This window comes from Hemitrygon akajei, chromosome 4 (assembly GCF_048418815.1).
Source record: "Hemitrygon akajei chromosome 4, sHemAka1.3, whole genome shotgun sequence".
NCBI lineage: Eukaryota > Metazoa > Chordata > Chondrichthyes > Myliobatiformes > Dasyatidae > Hemitrygon > Hemitrygon akajei.
In genome coordinates this window covers 134,819,563-134,841,180 of record NC_133127.1, presented here as the reverse complement: position 1 = coordinate 134,841,180, position 21,618 = coordinate 134,819,563, and the positions used below count along the sequence as shown (strand labels likewise).

The 21,618-nt window shown below is 44.5% G+C and overlaps 1 protein-coding gene across 1 annotated transcript in view; it reads left to right on the top strand.

Moving 5' to 3' along the window:
* The window catches only part of naalad2 (N-acetylated alpha-linked acidic dipeptidase 2), a 112,697-nt gene that overhangs the window by 5,812 nt on the left and 85,267 nt on the right, over nucleotides 1-21,618 (top strand). The window contains exon 3 of the mRNA XM_073043352.1: nucleotides 17,954-18,140. Coding sequence (XP_072899453.1) covers nucleotides 17,954-18,140 — 187 coding nt within the window. The remainder of the gene's footprint in view (nucleotides 1-17,953; nucleotides 18,141-21,618) is intronic.

The following is a 21,618-nucleotide window of genomic DNA, read 5'->3' as shown; positions in this document are numbered from 1 at the left end:
ACGAAATGTTGTTGATTCTGTTCAGGGGCATTTGGGATGATCAATGAATGCCAGCAATCCTCGTCCTGACAAAGATATCTGGTTCACATTACTTGAGCTTGAGGGTGAACTGGTTGTAGAGTCAGAGACCAACACTGTCTTAGAGCATTTCTGTTAGTTTTAATGCAAGCTAGTTTATATACATGATGTTATTAAATAGCATTTCTAACATGACAACATTTTCAAGGCAAGAAGCAGCCTGCATGTAGTGATCTTGTAACAGAGAAGCAAAGGGTTAGTTAAAGAACTGGGAATTTAGATGTCTGTTAAGGTTAAGGAGATAGAAAGGCAAAGAGTTTAATGAGTGTGGCTGTGCTCAGCTGGGGATGGAGAGGAGGAGTTTTAAGGAGACAATGTGGCCAATAATGCTGAACACTACAAAGAAGTTGAAAACGATAAAAGTAGTTGGTCTACCATGTGATGGTCCCACAGGGTGCCATTTGTGGTTTTGAGTGGAGGGCTCAGTACTGTACTCTGGTTTTCCACCCTCCCCCCACCTTCTTTATAGGACACCTGCCCCCTCCTCCTTTAGTCCTGATGAAGGGTCTCAACCCAAAACGTTGACTGCTCCTTTTAAAGGATGCTGCCCGACCTGCTAAGTTCATCCAGCTTTTTTCTACGTCTTGGTTCAGTACTGTAATTGGATGGGAAATCAGTTTTTAAAAAATCAATCATATAGGTCAAGTGAAAATAAGCCCAGGTTTGGAAAGTGACATGTACATGGACTGTGGAGAAAGGAAGTGCACCAGGAATAGGTCTATAGTGAAGTGTAGTTTTTTGTCAGATTTGACAAAGATGGACATACCTAAAAACACTTGTCGATATAACATATGGGGGTTGTAAAAGGAAGTTCACTGCTTGACTATTTGAAGGAAACAATAAGAATGAGTCTGCAAAACTATAAGCTATAGTCCATTCGGGGGGGGGGGTGAACAACACTAGTAATTTTAAGTTGATGTGGATAAATAATGAGGTAAATTGGTATTAAAAGATGTTACTATATGACATTTCATATATGAGGTGCCATCCACATCTGTTACAGGACCACACAAAATTTGTAATCATAGAAGTTATTAGGGCAGGTAACCCAATGTTCTGTCAAGAATCTGTATTTGGAATATTAACAATTATTCAGAGCAATATAAAAAAAATTGAAGACATGCAATTAAAAATTGGGCAAGAGCTACATACATGTAACACCCTGGTAAAGGTTTTATTACTAATGTTGTAGGGTATTTCTGTAATGATCTTTCTGTAGAAGCAGTAGGTTCTGCTGGCAGTGTTTGGGTTGTTGTTAAAAGATGAGGGATGCGTAGGAATGTGTGGCACCCAATCAGGAGAGTGCAACTGGGAGATGATTCTAGAGAATGCTGGGTGAACAGGCTATTGAGACATATGCTGAGGTGGGACGAGGTCTTCGGTGGGAGATGAGAGAAGATGCTGAAGGGAACAGGCTGTAGGATTGGATTGTCAGTTGCAAAATGTGATTCAATAGTGCCCAAGGTGCAGTGGTCTACTGAGGATCGGTGAATATGGCTTTTAGAAGATGCGAGTCCAACCAGTACACATCTGATTAATTATAATGGGCTCTTTTTATTTTTGTTTCTTTACTAGCTCTTTGGTTAAGTTAACACTCATAAATATACTTCCTTTATAATTGTATGCAGTATGTGATCTGTTATTTCTTGCCAATGGACGATTGCAGGGGGCAGTAAATCTCACAGCATTCACACAAACTAGGGTTTGGGTGGGCGAGACATCCCAAGCTCATGGACTTGGCAGCACCAAAACCCAAGACATATACACCCTAGATGTACGAAGCCTGAGAAAGGTAGGTTTCCTCGCTGCGGAGTCTGGTAGCTGTTACCGAGAGGCTAACGAGCCATTTCTAGAGATGCCCAGTTTCATTGTAGGGGCTTCATCTCGGATTGAATTTGTTGAACGCTGTGTGATTTTTGTAAGCATTGATTGTGGGTTTGTGTTTCAGCCTGTCTTCAACTATTGTCTAGGAAAGTGATTAAGATGCAGGGATTGAGCTTTGCTGCAATTGCTTATAACTACTGCTTATGTTCTGAGCGGGGTGCATATCTGCAGCCCAAATGAATTGTTAGAGTTTTAAATACTGTTAGAGCATTAGGAACATTGAGGTGGGTTGAGGTCCTTTTTTGGTGGAAGATGGGGAGAGAAGACACTGGAGAGAACTGGTGGTAGGATTCAGTCTGGTGGGAAAACACGATTCAATGAAGCCCAAGGTGCGGAGGTCTATCGAGGGTCAGTGAATATGGCTTTTGGAAGATTTGAGTTCCAACCTGTGCACAATTGACTGTTTAATTATAATGGGCCCTTTATGTTTTTTTTCTACTTTTCTATACAGCTCTTTGGTTAAGTTAACATTTATAAATATTCTTTTATAATTGTATGCAGTGTATGATCTGTTATTTCATGCTGATGGATGATGGCAAAGGATGGTAAATCACACAGCATTCACACAAACTCAAGTCTGGGTGGGCATGACATCCCAACCTCCTGGATTTGGTACGACCAAGTCCTAGATGTATGCACACAAAAAGCTTGGGAAGGGTGAGTTTCCTCGCCACCGAGTCAAGTGGTTGTTACCGAAAGGCTAACGAGCCGTTTCTAGAGATGCCCAGTATAACGGGGGTTTCATACACAAAAAAAATTACTCATTCTACAGAAATGACATTGGCAGTTGTAGCAGATATTCCTCAGCCTGTTTTCTGCTAGGAGCTCTTTTGTCCAGACAACTTCAGAGGAAATTTGGAATGCACTCTACTGGTGACACTGTGGGAGAGGCTATTGTTCAAAGGGAAATTTAAAAATATTTTCTGAATTTCATTTTGTACAAAATCTGGATGTATAATATGATTTTCTATAATGTGTTGCGGATAAGTAGTTTGTTTCACTGTTGATTGCCTTAGCAATAAATAAAAGGGAGGCAGGTTCTAACAGGGTGGCCATTTTGAGAAAAGCTGCTTTGAAGTAGAAGTGCTATTTGTGATTGAGGTGAAAGTTTTAGTGAACAACAGGCTTCAATGAGCAGGGCAAGCAGTGGCAACTTTCTGGGGGGGTGGGGGAAGAAGAAGAAGGCCCTCAACTCTGAGTGGAGTCATCAGGACGCCGTGGCTTTAGCAGGCTTTCTTGTTTTTATGAGGCCAAGTTGCTAGCTCAATGCTCACCCAGCACGGCTGGAAAGTGTGCAAGGGAGCCGGCTGGATTCAAACTCAGGAGCCTTCGCTCTGAACTCTGGCGCGGATGCCACTACGCCACCAGCCGGCCAACTTTCGGGGAAGTGTTTGTTACTTTTTTTTCCCCTAAGTCTATCTCTTTATTAAAGGGACAATAATGTTAGATAGTGGAATGGTGACATTCAATATGGTGCAATGAAGTTGCGACTATTTGCATGCAGCTCAGACAAGAAACCTCAAATGTTCCTGTTTAATACAACTATGGCTGAAATCTGCAGTCATGGCCTCGGATCATTTTAAGATGTTTTAAAAAAAGATCCATCAATACGCAAAGTCGATGAACCTTAAGTACAGTTCCCCTTTAAGAAAGCAGAAGCAAAGATGCCATGCCTGCCTACACGTTCGATTGAAATGCAGAGGCTTTAGACTTTTACTCCTGACAATTGTGCTGGTGTGGTGAACTACATATACCTGTCTGGACATGCCCCCCCCCGCTGACTGCTCCTGTGGCTCCTCCCACAGACCCCGGTATAAAGGCGATTGAGGCCTGAACCCTGCCCTCAGTAGCCAGGATGTAGCATGGTGGTCAATTGCTGCTTGTTCTTTCTTCCAGTCAATAAAAGCCTATATCTCGCCTCACGTCTCAGAGAGTTATTGATGGTGCATCAATTTTATTGACTGGAAGTTTTAAAACATGGAAAGTATTTTACGTCCGGAAAAATTAGACTTGGACCCTCAAAACTCAGAAGCAGCTCTTGCCTTTGAACTCTGGCTTGCATGCTTCCAATCATACTTGGAGGAGGTTCGTGCGACTGAGCCCACTGTTATGCACAGAATTCTCCTTTCGAGGGTCACCCCAAAAGTTTACTCACTTATCAGGGACCTGCCGACCTACCAAGGGGCACTGGATGCCCTCAAAAGACAGTACCTGCGGCCGGTGAATACTGTCTACGCAAGACATCGCTTAGCGACGCGGCGACAGCGACCTGATGAGTCCAGTGCAGAGTTTCTCCGAGCCCTACAGACACTCGTGCGAACTTGCGACTGCAAAGGTCCGATGGCGGAACAACATGCAGAGCTGCTAGTATGAGACGTCTTCGTTACGGGGATCAGGTCAGTGTACGTGCGCCAGCGGCTGCTGGAAAATGCCGATCTTACCTTACACTTGGCGATCGAGACGGCCGACCTGCTGGAGGCTGCTCTGCATAACGCTGATGCTGTCCAGCCGCGCGATCCCCCGCCGGTCCCGTGGACACCTCAGACCCTGCCACCTGCGAGCGAATTCGCCGTCGCTGCTGCCAGTCGCGAGTCCACGAACTCCCCGAAACTGACCACAGCTGCTGCCAGTCGCAAGTCCGCACAGTGTTACTTCTGCGGACTCGAAAAGCACCCCCGAAAACGCTGCCCGGCCCAAGAAGCTACCTGCTCCGGCTGCAGGAAGAAGGGCCACTTCGCCAAGGTCTGTAAGTCTGAACCACGAGCGGGGTCGGGCAGCCCTGCGAGTGAGGCATGGGGGCCACCATCTTGCCTGCCCGCCTCGTGTGAAGCATGGGGGCGGCCATCTTGCCTGCCTGGATGGGGGCGACCATCTTTGTCGGCGCCACCTCGCCCCGCCCCCGACCCACCGGTGCTTACCGGGCACCAAGACGGCAGTTCAACTCTGGCCTCCATAACCCTCGGCCAAAGTGCCCCACACCAGCTTGCAAGGTCAATGATGGACAACCTGGTGGAGGGGCACAGGACTAGCTGCCTGTTTGACACAGGCAGCACTGAGAGATTTATTGACCGGGACACGGTGCAACGCTGCGGACTCGTGACACGGCCGGTAAGCCAGAGAGTCACCATGGCTTCTGGGTTGCATTCCACAGACATCCGGGTGGGTTGTGTAGCGACATTGGTGGTGCAGGGCACAGAATATCGGAACTTTGCGCTACTGGTCATGCCTCAACTGTACGCGCCTATGCTATTGGGGCTGGACTTCCAGAGCCACCTCGAAAGTGTGACTATGGCATATGAAGGGCCCCTCCCACCACTCACTGTCAGGAATCCTCAGTTTTGTGGGACTTCGTCATATACCCCGCTACTGACCACACACACACACCGACCCACACATCCCACCCAGCACCATGCCGACAGCTGCACTACTGACACCACTTGCAGCCTCTCCACCCTCAAGATCCCTCCCCCACTGCTGTTCGCCAACCTGACCCCCGACTGTAAACCTGTGGCAACTAAAAACAAGAGGTACAGCGTGGGGGACAGGGCCTTCATTCAGTCAGAGGTGCAGCGGCTGCTCAGGGAGGGGATCACTGAGCCAAGCACAAGTCCTTGGAGGGCCCAGATGGTCGTTGTTCGGACCGGGCAGAAAAATAGGATGGTCATGGACTATAGCCAGACCATCAATAGGTTCACGCAGCTTGACGCGTACCCCCTACCCCGCATCGCGGATATGGTCAACCAGATAGCTCAGTACAAGGTGTACTCGACAATAGATCTGAAATCCGCTTATCACCAGCTCCCCATCCGCCCAGAGGACCGCCCCTACACCGCCTTCGAGGCGGGCGGCAGGCTCTATCACTTCCTGTGCGTCCCCTTCGGTGTCAGAAATGGTGTCTCTGTCTTCCAGAGGGAAATGGACCGGATGGTGGACCAGTGCCAACTGAAGGCCACATTTCCCAGTCTGGATAATATCACCATCTGTGGTCACGACTGGTCGGATCACAACGCCAACCTCCAACGATTTTTCCAAGTGGCCAAAGCCCTGAACCTTACTTATAACAGGGACAAGTGTGTGTTTGGAACCACCCGACTCGCTATTCTTGGGTATGTCGTGGAGGACGGGGTCATTGGCCCTGATCCTGACCGTATGCGCCCCCTGTTAGAACTCCCTCTTCCCACCACCCTCAAAGCCCTCAGACGGTGCCTGGGCTTCTTTTCCTATTACGCCCAATGGGTCCCCCATTACACAGGCAAGGCCCGCCCCCTGGTCAAGTCTACCACATTTTGCCGAGGCCCGCGCGGCCTTCAGCTGCATTAAAGGGGACATTGCCAAAGCAACGATGCATGCGGTGGATGACACCATTCCCTTCCAAGTAGAGAGTGATGCCTCCGATTTCGCACTGGCTGCTACCCTCAATCAGGCAGGCAGGCCAGTAGCATTCTTCTCTCGTACCCTTTAAGGCCCTGAAATTCGGCACTCCGCGGTGGAGAAAGAAGCCCAGGCCATAGTGGAAGCTATTAGGCACTGGAGGCACTATCTCGCCAGCAAAAGATTCACCTTGCTGACCGACCAGCGCTCAGTTGCGTTCGTGTTCAGCAACCAACAGCGGGGCAAAATCAAAAATGATAAAATTTTGAATAGAACTCTCCACCTACAACTATGACATCCTGTACCGGCCTGGAAGGCTCAATGAGCCCCCTGATGCCCTATCCCGGGGAGCGTGTGCCAGCGCACAGATCGACCGGCTATACGCCCTCCATGCAGATCTTTGCCACCCGGGCGTCACCCGATTTTACCATTTCGTGAAAGCCCGGAACCTGCTGTACTCCGTTGAGGACATCAGGACGATGACCAGGGACTGCCAAGTCTGCGCTGAGTGCAAACCACACTTCTACCGTCCTGAAAAGGTGCAACTTATCAAGGCCATCCGCCCCTTTGAGCGACTGAGTGTTAACTTTAAGGGCCCCCTTCCCTCCACCGACCGCAATGTCTACTTTCTCAACATTATCGACGAGTACTCGCGGTTCCCCTTTGCCATCCCCTGCCCCGACACCACTGCCACGTCCGTCATAAAAGCCCTGCACCAGCTCTTCACTCTGTTCGGATATCCCTGCTATATCCACAGTGATAGAGGGTCCTCCTTTATGAGTGACGAATTGCGCCAGTACCTGCTGGCTAGGGGCATTACTACTAGTAGGACCACGAGCTATAATCCCCGGGGAAATGGACAGGTGGAGAGGGAGAATGCCACAGTGTGGAAGGCCACACTTTTAGCCCTTAAGTCAAAAGGGTTGCCAGTCTCTCGATGGCAGGAGGTCCTCCCCGAGGCACTCCACTCTATCCGCTCTCTGTTATGTACGTCCACCGATGCCACCCCTCATGAGCGCCTCTTTTCTTTTCCCAGGAAGTCTGCTGCTGGGACCACCCTACTGGCTTGGCTGACATCCCCAGGGCCAGTGCTGCTCCGGAAACATGCGCGGAGCAATAAATACTCCCTGCTGGTAGAGAGGGTTCACCTACTACATGCGAACCCCCAGTATGCCTACGTGGTCTTACCTGATGGGCGGGAGGACACGGTCTCCGTCCGCGACCTGGCGCCCGCAGGAGCAGCAGACCACTACCCCGAACACTCCATGGTAACTATGAACCCTGTACCCGAGGTGACACCGCACACACCGAGCCCTACACAGACTCCTTACGACACTCCTATACCGGGCGTCTCGCACGCGCATATACCAGGTGCCTCGCACACGCATGAGGGATCACTGACGCCTAGTGGGCTGACACCTCCAGTTAGGCCGGAACCAGCACAACCACTGTCTCCGGTGCAATCACCACCGGCACCTGTGCAATCGCAGCCGGTGCTACGTAGATCGCAGCGACAGATTCGACCACCTGATAGACTTAATCTGTAAATATACTTGTAAGAAATTTCGCCCCATGGGGACTCTCTTTTAAAACCAAGGGAGGGGGGTGAATGTGGTGAACTGCATATACCTGTCTGGACACCCCCCCCCCCCCCCCGTGGCTCTTCCCACTGACCGTGGCTCCTCCCACGGACCCCGGTATAAAGGCGATTGGGGCCTGAGCCTTGCCCTCAGTCTCCAGGATGTAGCATGGTGGTCAATTGCTGCTTGTTCTTTCTTCCAGTCAATAAAAGCCTATATCTCGCCTCACGTCTCAGAGAGTTATTGATGGTGCATCAGCTGGTGAATATATGGACTCTGGAAAATAAAATTGAAGACCTCAGCAAGATTGCTGTACCAGAGGGACATCAAGGACTACATAGTTTACTCCATGGAAACATGGTTCATGGGCGCCATTTTGGATGTGGCAATGCAGCTCGATGACTTCATCATTCTCTGCCAATACAGGATAGCTCAGTCTTCTAAAGGCAGAGGTTGGTGTATGTGCTTTATGAATAACTCATCGTGGTGCACAAATATGGCAGCTTCTGTCTCAATCCTGCTCACCCAACCTGGAACATCTGGCAGTCAAAGGTTGTCCTTTTTATCTGCTAAGGGAGATTTCCGCCATTATCTTGGTAGTGGTGTACAGTCCACCTCAAGCCAGCATCAGGCAGGCTCTGGAGAAACTGAGCACTGTGATCAGCAGGCTCGGAACTACGCACCCCGATGCCTTCCCTATCATTGTGGGTGATTTCACCCAAGCCAGCTTGAAAAATTCTCTGACCAAGTACTACCAAGATATCATCTGTGGAAATGGAGGAACCAACACACTTGTCCACTGTTATATCACCATCGAGAACGCTTACCATGCCATACTTCACTCACACCTGGCTGTACTTCTGCTCCCAGTGTATAGGCAGAGACTAGAGACTGCAGTGTCAGTGGTGAAGATCAAGAAGATGGAGCAGTGCATATAGGACTGCTTTGAGTCAGCAGACTGGACAATATTCAGGGTTTCATCTTCCAGTGTGAACAGATATGCCAATTGTTACCAACTTCATCAAAACCTATGTGCATGAATGTGTGTGCTAAATAAGTGGGTTATGACTAAAGAATCAGTGGCTGGAGTTGCTTAGCTATTACTGCAAGGGTGTTTATTAGATACAGTACATCAAAAATCAAACTTAAAAATTAGTGAATAGTGAAAAGATCAATGCCAATATTTACAAAATGATTTCTAAAAGAAAACGCAATAATAGCTCTGTACTTATTGTTGAGTATGAATTCACAGCTCCTATCTCTGTTACTGAGGGCGATGAGTTCCTTTTTTTAGGCATGAGGACATGTCATTTTTACCAAAGTTAACTTGACTATACATGAATTAAAATATGATGCACCTCACAATGTAGCTAGTCATATTATTAAATAAATATATTTACCTTAACTACAGTATATAAACACCATGTACACATTTACACATCCCCATTCCTAAAGAAATTATTATTCTGCAGTGTATTGTGGGAAAGGCACCATAAAGCCAACCTGAGGACATCAACTTGGTTTAGGACCCATTATAATAAAGTATCGGGAAAGACATTGAAGCGCTAAGATGCTCAGCAGCTAAGGCAAGTAATCTGCAGGAATATTCCAATTCCCTGCTTTATGGTGGATGCAAAACTCAAAGGATTGGAGTCTAGGTACCACTGTGTTACTCTGGCATTATGGTTCTTGCTTGTTTGAATGTATGTCAACGGTCTGTGTAAAGGTCAAACTCCCTGCTAAGGAGGTAGTACTGGAGGCTGTCAAGGGCCTATTAAATGACCAGACACTCCTTTTCAATGGTGGAATACTTGGTTTCCCTTGGGAGGAGTTTTAAGGACTCGTCACTCTTCACTACTCCAATGCCTACTCCTGAGGCATCCACCTGGACACAGCACTGTTTGTCAAAGTCAAAGCTCTGAAGGACAGGTGAAGTATGTAGGCTTTAAGGGCTTGACGAGCATTTTCACACCATTGTCCACATTATCTACATCACTGGGTTGCTTACAACTTTCCTAGTAGGATTAATCAGAAGTGTAGCCAAAGTGGTGAATTGGGGAATGAACCCGTGATGCCACCCTACCAGACCCAGGATGGACTTCACTTCCTCGGTGTGAGGTCATGGACTGTTATGGATCACTTCTGCTTTGTCTGTCTGTGCTCGAACGTCTCCAGCTGGCAGCCAAGGTATCTGGTTTCCCATACAATCATTTACAGTCATTATCATCACGCTCTCTCTCAGTACATAGCATATACCTGACAATTTGGTCATCTTAAGAGGAGACACAGAGGACTTATGACCTGGCTGTTTAGAAGAAGATAGCAAAGATTTTTTTGCTCTAATTCTGCAGAGTTACCCTGAGAGTCCCTTGGAGAATTGTTCTCTTTGGCTTCAGAATGATTGTGATGGTGCCCCCTTTTGGGCATTGAGGTACTGCAGGGCAAGACAGGCCACACTGAGTCTATCTACTAGGTCATGCTCTGGTATCTGGAGGAAAAACCTATAGCAGCTGCTCACCAATCTCCTCGTTCGAATCCATGGGTGATAGAGGCCCCTCAAGTGATGTTATGTTGCAGTGGGTAACTACCCTGGTGGTAGAGTACTGGAACCGAAGTGTTGGTAATAGGTTTTTGCCAAGATATAAATTTTAGCAGCAGTGCCTACTTCAGCCCAGATAGTTGTTGGACCTCTCTTTATCCATTGCATTGTAGTCTTTACCTGTCAGAAGTGGCATTAGATGGCAGGCGCATTCCTTCTCTGGCCATTGCTATATTTGAGCCATCCTCGTCAATTAGAGGAGATGGTTCCTAATATCATTACCTTGTTGATAAGAAGGCATCGTGACCCTTCTGCAGACTTTGGCGTTCCTTTCTAAAAGCATTATCTCTCCTCAGCTGGGCAAACAAAAGGTCTCTGAACAGATTTTACAGAGGGTTTGGAGGCCCTTCTACATTTGGCCTGCGTGTGGTCCTGGACTAAAGTTCTTCCTCCTCTGACAACTCTGCTATTTCCCAAGCATCTGCTTCATTTTTAGCCTTGGGCTTTCCTGACTTGGACTGCAATCCTACTGTCCCGAGTTGAGCACACCCCTTTATGACTGGTCATCCCTCTGGTGTCACCATATGTTAGATACAGGGATTATGACCAAAGGGAAAAAAGTGCCTAGAGTCACTAAACACTTTAGTGCAAGGGTGTTTATTAGGTGCGTCAAAAACCAAACATCATATAATTCAATTCAGTATCAGAGAATGTATACAGTACGCATCCTGAAATTCTTACTCTTCGCAGACATCCACAAGCAAGAAACCCCATCGAATGAATGATAGAAACATCAGAACCCCAAAGCACCCTCCCATACACAAGCAGCAGCAAAAGTGTTGACCCTCTCCTCTTCTCTTCCCCCCCCCCCAATTTGCGGAGAGGGAGAAAGGGGGACTGGGTGACTGATACACTGTTTCGTGAATGAACTGGAAGAAGTAACCTGGATCTGCAAAAACTGCTGGCACCACTTTTCCTAGCTCCTCCTTGTTACAAAAACTTAGAAAAATTTGTGAATAGTGAAAAGAAAAATGCCAATATTTACAAAATGATATCTACAAGTAAACACAATAATAGCTCTGTACTTATCCAGTGTGAACTCCTCGCAGCGTGTGCGTGTGTGTGTGTGTCTCTCTCTCTCTCTCCTTTTATTAGGCACTTGGACATAACGTCTTTAATTACCCACAAACTTAAGCTAAGACCGCACATGAGTTAGAATATGCACAATGTAGTTACAATCATTACAAAATAAACAAAAGTATCTAACTTGAGTACTGTATACAAACAGCATGCACATTTACACATTCCCATTACTAAAGAAATTGAATATTTTGCCATGTATGGCGGGGAAGGCACCATAAAGCCAACCAAAGTGTGTCAGCTTGGTTTAGGACCCATTATGAGAATATATCAGGGAAGACATTGCAGTGCACACACTCAGCATGACGACAGCAGAATGACCGGGGGGGGAGGAGTGTGTGTGTTAGTGTTATTTACTGAGTGCTCTATGTCACAGTGTGCCTTTGAGAGCATACAAGACATACCCAAAACCCATATCAAAAGCTGTGGAGGAATCAGGAGATTCATACTCTGCTGAGGGCTTGATTCCTGGACTATACAGGAAAGGCAAGTACAACCTACAGAAGGTTACCTTAAGAGTGGGGGAGGGGAAAAACAATTCTGAATGAGGTAGTGACTGAATTGCATGCATTTCAGCTGTGGTAGGGTTTGCAAGCCTTCATTCCTGACACAGTGTGTGTACAATAATTTCATGAATGGCATTGATACTTCACTCCTAGATGAGAATTTTTACACACTTTGAAAGGGAGAATAAAATTACATCTATGCAAATCCTGCAGCATTGTCAACCCTATCATTTCTGTCTTGGTGGCCAACATCAGATGATCTTTCAAGAGGGTGAACCCTCTGCAAGGCACCAGACCCTAATGGTTTACCAGGGAGTGCTCAAAACCTGCATCATCCACGTGGTGGGAGTGTTCAAAGACCTCTTCAATCTTCCACTGCTGCAGTCAGAGCACCTGCTTCAACAGATCGACAATCATACCAGTGTCCAAGAAGAGCAGGGTTACTTGTAACTGTGGGTCAGTAGCACTCACACTTACTGTGATGAAATGCTTTGAGAGGTTGATCATGGCTCGAATGAACTCCTGCCTCAGCAAGGACCTGGACCTGCTGCTGCTGCAATTTACCTATCACTACAATAGGTCTACAGTGGACGTAGTCTTGCTGGCTCTCCACTCCGCCTTGGACTACCTGGACAATCTTAGTAATTACTTACAGCTGCTATTTATTGACTACAGCTCAGCATTCAACACAATCATACCTAATTTCTAATCAAAAGGCTTCAAAACCACGGTGCCTGTATCTCCTTGCTGACAGTCAAGCTGGTGCACCTCAAGGATGTGTGCTTCACCCACTGCTCTACCTTCTCTATAAACCCATGACTGTGTGGCTTGGTGCATCTTGAATGCCTTCTATAAATTTGCCAGTGACCTAAGTTTTGTTGACAGAATTTCAGATAGTGGTAAGGAGGCGTAGAGGAATGAGAGAGTTCAGCTGGTTTTGTGGTGTTGCAGCAACAGTGTAAGACCAAAGAATTGATTGTGGACTTCAGGAAGTGTAAGTTTTGAGGGAGCACATAACAATTCTCATCAAAGGATTAGAAGTGGAAAGGGTGAGCAGTTGCAAGCTCCTGGCTGTCAACATCTCTGAGGAACTATCCCAACATTTTGATGCAATTATAAAGAAGGCATGATAGTAGCTATATTTCATTAGGTGTTTGAGAAAGATTTGTATGTCACCAAAGACACACAAATTTCTACAGATGTACTATGAAAAGTATTCTAATAGTTCTATCACTGTCTAGAATGGAGGGACAACTGCACAGGATCGGGAAAAAGTTGCAGAAAGTTGTAAACTCAACCGGCTCCATCATGGACACCAGCTTCCAGGATACCTTCAAAAAGCAATGCCTCAAGAGGGAGGCATCCATCATTAAGGACTCCTATCACCCAGGACATGCCCTCTTTTTATTGCTACCATCAAGGAGGAGGTACTGGAACTTGAAGACACTCGGCATTTCAGGATCTGATTCTTCTCCCTCACCATCAGATTTCTGAATGGACAGTGAACCCAAGAGCAACTTCTCAGCATTTTTTTCCACCCTCTCTTTTTGCATTACTTATTTAATTTATTATTATATATACTTGTAATTTTTATTTTTCTTACGATGTATTGCAGTGTATTGCTACTGTAACACAACAAATGTCACAACATTTGTCTGATATTAAACCTGATTCTGGTTCTTGTCTGCCTCTCCTGACAGGTACTGCAGGAGATCAGGGAGCAGTGTAGTATTTCTGGTGATTACATTTGCAGGAAGTATATCTAGCCACAGCTCCTCTCAGGATTGCTCAGAGCAGTAGCTGGGTTTAAGAGTATACAGAAGACAGTGACACAGTAGTTTCTACGAGGTGGTCACACCAAACGGGACCAATACAAGATGTGGGCAAGTAATGGAGGAGTCTACTGTAGTATTTCCCTCTCAAATATACCAGGTTGACGTATGAGCTGTTGGAATGGGATTGGGAAATCAAATTGAATAGGTGGCCATAGGGATGTCCCATCTTTTGTGGCCGATGGAGCAAAGGTGCTCAACAAAGCAGTCCCCCAATCTACATCAAAATGGGAAGTCAAATTCAAATGGGTGGGTACTGGGAAATCCAGTTTTGCATATTGTTTTTGTGGTGGTGGGGATTGGGAGATAACCTCTTTGGGAAGAATCTTGACTAGCTCTGCTGTAAGGCAGGTTAGGCAAAGTATAGGCAACCAACAGTGATAAGGGACTCTTCAGTTAGATATTTTTGTGGCTATGTGCAGGACTCTACAAAGGTCTTGCCTTTTTGATGCGAGAGCTAAGGATGTCTCTGAGCTGGTGCAAGATATTCTGAAAGAGGAAGTTGAGCAGGGGTAGGTCGTGGTCCCTATCTGGCGTACAGTAGGTGGAAAGAAAAATGAGGTCATGCAAAGAAATTTTAGGGAGTTGGGCAGGTAGCTTAAAAAAACTCTAGTGTTGAGCTAGCAAGGCAAAAACTAGAAGTTATTACAATCAAATGGGTGGCAAAGAAGTTGGTATGGGAAAATTTTAGATATATGGATCAGTAGGCTTGCTTCAGGGGCATGTGGGACTTGTACAAGATGTATGAGTTGCACCTTAACTGGAGGGAGATCATTGTATTCATTGGGAAGAATGCTAGTGTGACTTGGGAGGGTGTGTCTATGTGGCAATGGGTTGGAATCCAAAGCAGTTTTGTGGTAGTTGGGAAAGTTGAGGGAAATACAAGTTTTAAAATGAGCAAGTTCAGATGACAGAACAGCAGGGGCTGGACAGGGTCTGAGGAAGGTTTGATAATCCAAACTGCATTTTAATGCAAGAACTCTGATTGGTACAGCAGAGGAACTTGGGCATGGATATGTACATTGGACTGTGATTTATACCCAGTAGATAAGCCTGGTTGACAGAGGGGCAGGACTGGCAGCCCAGTGCTATAGAGGACAGATGCACCATGCATGATAGAGGCAGACATAAAGGAGGAGAAAGAGTTGCATTTTTGATTAGGGAGAACATTATAGCAGTACTTCTTCCATTAACCGTTCAATGAAACTCTGTGGGTGGATAAGAGGAGGAGGATGACCACTTTGGTATTGTCAGTCTTTTTCAAGTCCCAGCGAAAGAAAGGATATTATTTAGCTGGAGAGGATGCAGATGTGGATATTAATGAGACTAGAGTACTTCAGTTATATGAAGAGGCTGGATAGACTGGAATGACTTTTCCCCGGAACATAAGAGGCTGAGGGATGATGTTTTAGCACTATATAAAATCATGAAAGGTGTAGGTGAAAGATGAGCGGGGTACCCAAGGGGCAACTTTTGTACCCAGACTGGTGGGTATATGAAAAAAGCTACCAGAAGAACCTGTAGAGACGTGTATAAGTCATTTAGACAGATACGTGGCTAGGGAGGATATGGGTCAAATGCAAGCAACGAGACTTGGGACTAGCGACTTGGTTAGTTTAAATTAGTTAGACTAAGGGCTTATTTCTGTGCTGTAAAGCAACGACGGAAGTGTCATAACTCATGAGATGGTTAGCTAATTTCAATCTCTATCTGTTTCTACCAATGAAATCTTGACAGGTAACAAACCAAGCTAGCATGCACAAAAAAAAAAAATTGTTGGCATGTGGCATGTAGTGCCACCCGGTGATTCTTTAAACCCCATCCATAATAAAAAGATGCATAATGAATATCTTTACTGTTAAATGGAGCAACAAATTTTTTTTTTTGCCATCTGAGTCCCTAGAGATATTTTCTCAGGAAACATCTCATGCCGGCTTGCTGCCAGCCAGTCAATTGCGAGAACATGTGAGAGATGATATGTTTTGAAATCCTCGCAGATCTGCTGTATCCATAAGTAGTTTGGATAGTAAACAGCTGGGCCAATTGGCATTGGTTTCAGACTGCCTATATCTTCTAGTTATTTGATATTGAACACTGAACATTGGGTTACAATGGTAAGTACTGTCTATAATTTAACACCTAAAATATTTAGTTTTTTGCAATAACACTTGTATTGGTAAAAGTCTTATTTAAATTTATCTATGAGGTTTTTAAATTGTATTTACCCTTTTCAGATTGTTCAGAATACTATGTTCTGAGGCACAATAATAATGAATATAAATTATGACGTTTTCAATTTTTTAAACAGATTAATCTTGAACAGGTTTTTGAAAATGCTTCATTCATTTCAATTGGTCTGTTATACTTTTATTAAAACAATGTAAATATAATAAAACAATGAACACATAAATAAAGAACAGGACTCGTCCTTTTTCCTTAAAGTCCATAATTATTGTATTTCATTAATGATAATTTTTTAGAAGGTTATCACCAATGGGGGCATGGTCTCAGAAAAGGCTTGCTACCCCTTTCCTAACACATCTTGTGCTGTTGTTGAACAGTTAAAGTGAAATGTGTTTCTTTGAAACTCTTTCAGTTCAAAATGCATATTTTTCTTTTCAGCATATCACCGAAAAGTCGGTCAATTTTCTCTTTTGTTTTAGATTACGGTATGGCTTGCTAGAGTAAATGTGATCCGATCCTTTGAAAGCAATATGGGACCAAATAACAATTCAGTCTTGTACAACTTCTTGTACCATCTAAAAATATGAAAAGAATCCTTCACATTACCAATTTTATAATTAACTCAGACATTTAAAATCAGATGGGAAATTTGACAGCATGAATGTGCATGCAATTGTTTTGCTCCTTGGTGACTGTGTGTTAGTGAAGCAATTGTCAGTTATTCAATTAGTTATGAAGCCTGACAGCAGACCAAATGAAGTTGCTGTACAAAAAGGCATGAGGTGAAATCTAACGGAAACATACATGCAGGTGAATCAAAAGAATTAGAGTGCAGGAAATTAAGTTGTGGACAGAGTGCACAAGTTCCAGAAACTCAAAAGAACTGGAGAAACAGATAGCAAACATCCAAAGCAGAGTGGTGTTCCATAATGGAACTATAACTCTTTTAGACTGCATTTTCAAATTTGTGTTCCTAACACGGTAGATGTTTATCAGTGTAATGAATTTCACATGGCCAGGAGGTTGAATGGTAAAGCAAAGGAAATTAATTAGGGCATTGAGCTCAACGTTGACATTTTAAAACTAAGGCTGATACTGCAATTATTAGATTCTGCACTTCCACCACGAGTATTACATTACATGTAAATGCTGAAATCATATTCTGAGTCTGAAATGAGGAACAGGTGAGAATATTTCACATAATTTGCCAACTTGACCCAACTCCGAACTTGGGGAAGCCTTGTACTGAATAATTACAAAGGTTTAATTTATTACTGCCTTAAAACTGGTTGTTCTTCTGTCTTATTTTAGTTGACAGCAAAGCTGATCATCCTGTTGACATATTGTGAATATTGTGAACCTTAAATGATTTAACCCTTAGATTTTATTTTATCATGTTAAATTATTTTAAAACTAATTGAAATATATTGTTCCAACCGAGCATTAAAATTTGAAATGAACATTTCTAGGAATTAATGCTCAGATTTGTTGTACTGAGGCTAAAGTTCACCGGCAAGAAATTAATTTGCTCCCTTAATTAATGTGGCTTTAGATTGTGAAGAATGATAGATAAGCCAGGCAATTCAAGTTGAGCAGGTTTTAATGAAATCATGGAACAATTCAATTTCTATTGCATGTTGTCAAGTCCAAGCATCACCCACAAAATGCTGGAGGAGCTCAGCAGGCCAGGCAGCATCTATGGAAAAGAGTAAACAGTCGATGTTCCCTGCTGAGACCCTTCAACAGGATCCAAACCATTCTGTGTACTTAGACGTTGCTTTTACTTGGCAGATGGATCAGCGCTTGATTACTGATGAGTCTTAATTTTGTTTTAATCAGGAATTGGACGCAATTTCCTCATTCAGCTGGCACTATGAAGAATCTCCAGTTAGCCCAAGAGATACAAAGACAATGGAAGAACTGGGGTCTGGATTCAGTTGAATTGGCAGAATATGATGTCTTGTTGTCTTACCCAAACAAAAGCAGTCCTAATTACATCTCTATCAATAATGAAAATGGACATTCGGTAAAGTGAAACGTCTTGTATTCAAAATATTTGCTTCATCTATTATTGGTTATTCTGAAGTTTTGCACGATTAATAATTTGTATTCTGTGAAGCAATGTAATTATTGACAGTAACACTTGTCATTGCTGGAGCTCAGTATTTTGGAATTTACATTCTAGGCATTGTTTTCTTCTCTCCAGTAGCTGGGTTTCAGCCAACTTGTTGGCTTTTTTATTGATTGATATCAAAATCCATGTTTAAATTCATAAGCTTTCTATATCCTTCTCCCTGTCACAGCACTGAGCACTGTGAGCAATTTTATTTTTCTGATTGAGTTAAGGGTGGCTGCTTTCCAAAATTAAGTCTCCTAATCAATTGGAATACAGTTTTGCCAAATCAGCTGATCTGTTTATAAGAGTGAAAGATGTGTGCAAATAGTAAATCAGCAAGAGCATAATTGCCAACCAGTGACCTCTATATAGTTGTGTCATGAAGACCCCATTGATGTCTGTAAACTAGGGGATGATAATAAACATTTGGCTATTAATACATCAAAACAAAAACTGCAGATGCTGAAAATCTAAGATAAAAACACAGTGCTGTAAAGACTCAAGGCATCAGGCCACATCTGTGGAAATGGAAGAAGCAGCAGTGTGTCAGGTCTGAGTCCCTTCATCAAAGCAGTTTTTGTTTTATTATCTGAAATAATCATTGTGTAAGAATTTCCATTGATTGGAGATTTTAGAGTGGGCATAGTCTAAAACTTGGAGACAGGCCTTTCAGAAGCAAAGTCAGGAAGCAGTTCTATAAATAACAAATAATTCTTAGCCACCTCTTAATTCTAAGTATGAGATTTACATGATTTTTCTTAATAACCAATAATTTTCAAGGATATGGACAAGGGACAATTGCAGAAAGCCCTGTGACCCACTGAGTCTCTGATTCAGTCAGCAGGCTGAAATAAGTGTGATAGGACGCTCATTGGTGATGCATCATGAAATTTAAAAAGAGCTCTGGAGCTTTCAGTTTCTTGTTGGCATGCTGAAATCAGTGTGAGACCGATTTTAAAAATAAAGAAGGTGTAAGCTGAGCAGCCATTGTTGGAATGGGGCTTTGTTAGAGTGGTTCAGCTTTGGCTCAGAAAGCTTGAGTGAAAGTCATCTTGGACAGGCACAGGTGTAAGAAAGTAAGTTTCCGGTAGGTGTTTTTTTTCCCTTTATATACAGAGCTGGTGTGCTGAGAATGGATCTGGAGGTAGTGGCATGTTCCTTATGTGAGATGTGGGAAATTTGGGAGACCACATCTGCATGAAGTCCATCAAGCTGTATTTCCTTAGAGACCACGTTAAGGAACTGGAACCACAGCTGGATGACATTTGGATCAAACGGGGAAATAAGGTGGTAGATAGGAGCTAGAGGGAGGTGACTTAAGTTCCAGGAGGAAGATATCTGGGTGACTGTCAGAAGAGGGAAAGGGAATAGGCAAACAATGTGAAGTACCCCTGTGGTCATTCTCATCAATAACAAGTATGCCAGTCTGAAAACTATTTGGGGGTGGGGTAGGTGGGAACAACCTACTGGGAGAAGCTGCAGTAACCAGGTCTTTGGTACAGAGTCTGACTCTGTGGCTCAGAAGGGAAGGTGGGGCCATTTCTCCTTACAAAACAGCTTCAACTCTGGAATGTTGGTGGGCTTCTGGCATGAACTGCTTGCTTCACGACATTTCTATAAGGTTAAGGTCAGGACTTTGACTTGGCCATTCCAAAACACAAATTTTCTTCTCTTTAAACTATTCTGATGATTTACTATGGTCTTTTGGACCATTGTGCTGTTGCATTATCCAACTTCCATTAGTTTCAGGTGTTATGATCCCAGCCCCCTCCTTCCTGAGAATCGCAAGATCGCTAGTAATTCAGGTCTTGGACCCAGGAAATGAGAGAGAATCCTCAGAAAGACAACGCAACGGATTTTGACCATTGTTTCTTGGAGACACCTTTGTGGATTGCGACCCTATGCTACGTGCCAGCTATCAGGGCAACGTGCACACCCTCGGGCGATGTGGGGTGGGGATTGTATCACCCCACCTTGATTGACAGCTACAACTCTGCAAGTCAAGATAAAAGAGGGGCTGCAGGAGGCAGTCCCCTAGCGACGCACCAGAAGGAGACACCATCGCTCATCGCTCCGGTGGTAACGGGAAGCTATTCGGAAGCCACGTGTGGTTCGTTTCCCCTTGCCTGGGGAACGGGTGGCTGATAACACCAAAAAGGACTTCGAACTGACAACGGGGAACCCACGTTCCCGATTCAACGGTTTGCGTCCAACAGACTGGCAAGTTTCTTTTCTCACCAAAAATCTCTCTCTCTCCAACAAGTGAAACCCAGCGGTCCCCAAACGGCTAAAAGCCTGCATGAACTTGAAAGACTTTTATATTTCCATCGGACAATATTTTTACCCCTAGACAAAACGATAGAGCTACTTCTTATTGATGATTATCACTATACCTGCGCTTTAGATTGAGTATTGACGACGTATATTATCTGAATGTTTGTATTAACCTTACTTTTGTGCCCCTTTATAAATAAAAACGTTTAAAAATAGCACCATCAGACTTCAACGGACCTCTCTATCTTTGCTGGTAAGTGACCCAGTTACGGGGTTCGTAACACAGGGGAAGGACTGATATCCTGACATACTCTGTAAAATGCCTTAACACAATTTTGAATTAATTGTTTACTAAACAACTGCGAACTATCCAGGCCCTGATACATCAAAGCAGCTTCAAACCATGATGCTCATTCCAAAAGACATAGGAGTAGAATTAGGCCATTGAGCCCATTAAGTCTGCTGCTCCACCATTCCATTATGGCTGACCCCGGATCCCACTCAACCCCATACACCTGTCTTCTCACCATACCCTTTGATGCCCTGACCGATCAGGAAACTTTCAACTTCCACCTTAAATATACCCATGGACTTGGCCTCCACTGCAGTCTGTGGCAGAACATTCCACAGATTTACTACTCTCTGGGTAAAAATAAATTGCTTCTTACCTCTGTTCTAAAGGGTCGTCCCTCAATTTTGAGGCTGTGCTCTCTAGTTCTGGATACCCCCACCATAGGAAACATCCTTTCCACATCTGCCCTTTCAACGTTCAGTAGGTTTCAATGAGATCCCCTGGCATTCTTCAAAATTCTAGTGAGTACAGGCCCAAAGCTGCCAAATGCTCCTCCTATGTTAACCCCTTCATTCACAGAATCATGATCATGAACCTCCTCTGGACACTCTCCATTGACAACTCATCCTTTCTGAGATATGGGGTTCAAAACAGTGGGAAAGTGTGTATGGAACCGGAGGAAATAGCAGAGGTACTTAATGAACACTTTGCTTCAGTGTTCACTATGGAAAAGGATCTCGGTGATTGTAGTGATGACTTGCAGCAGACTGAAAAGCTTGAGCATGTAGATAATAAGAAAGAGGATGTGCTGGAGCTTTTAGA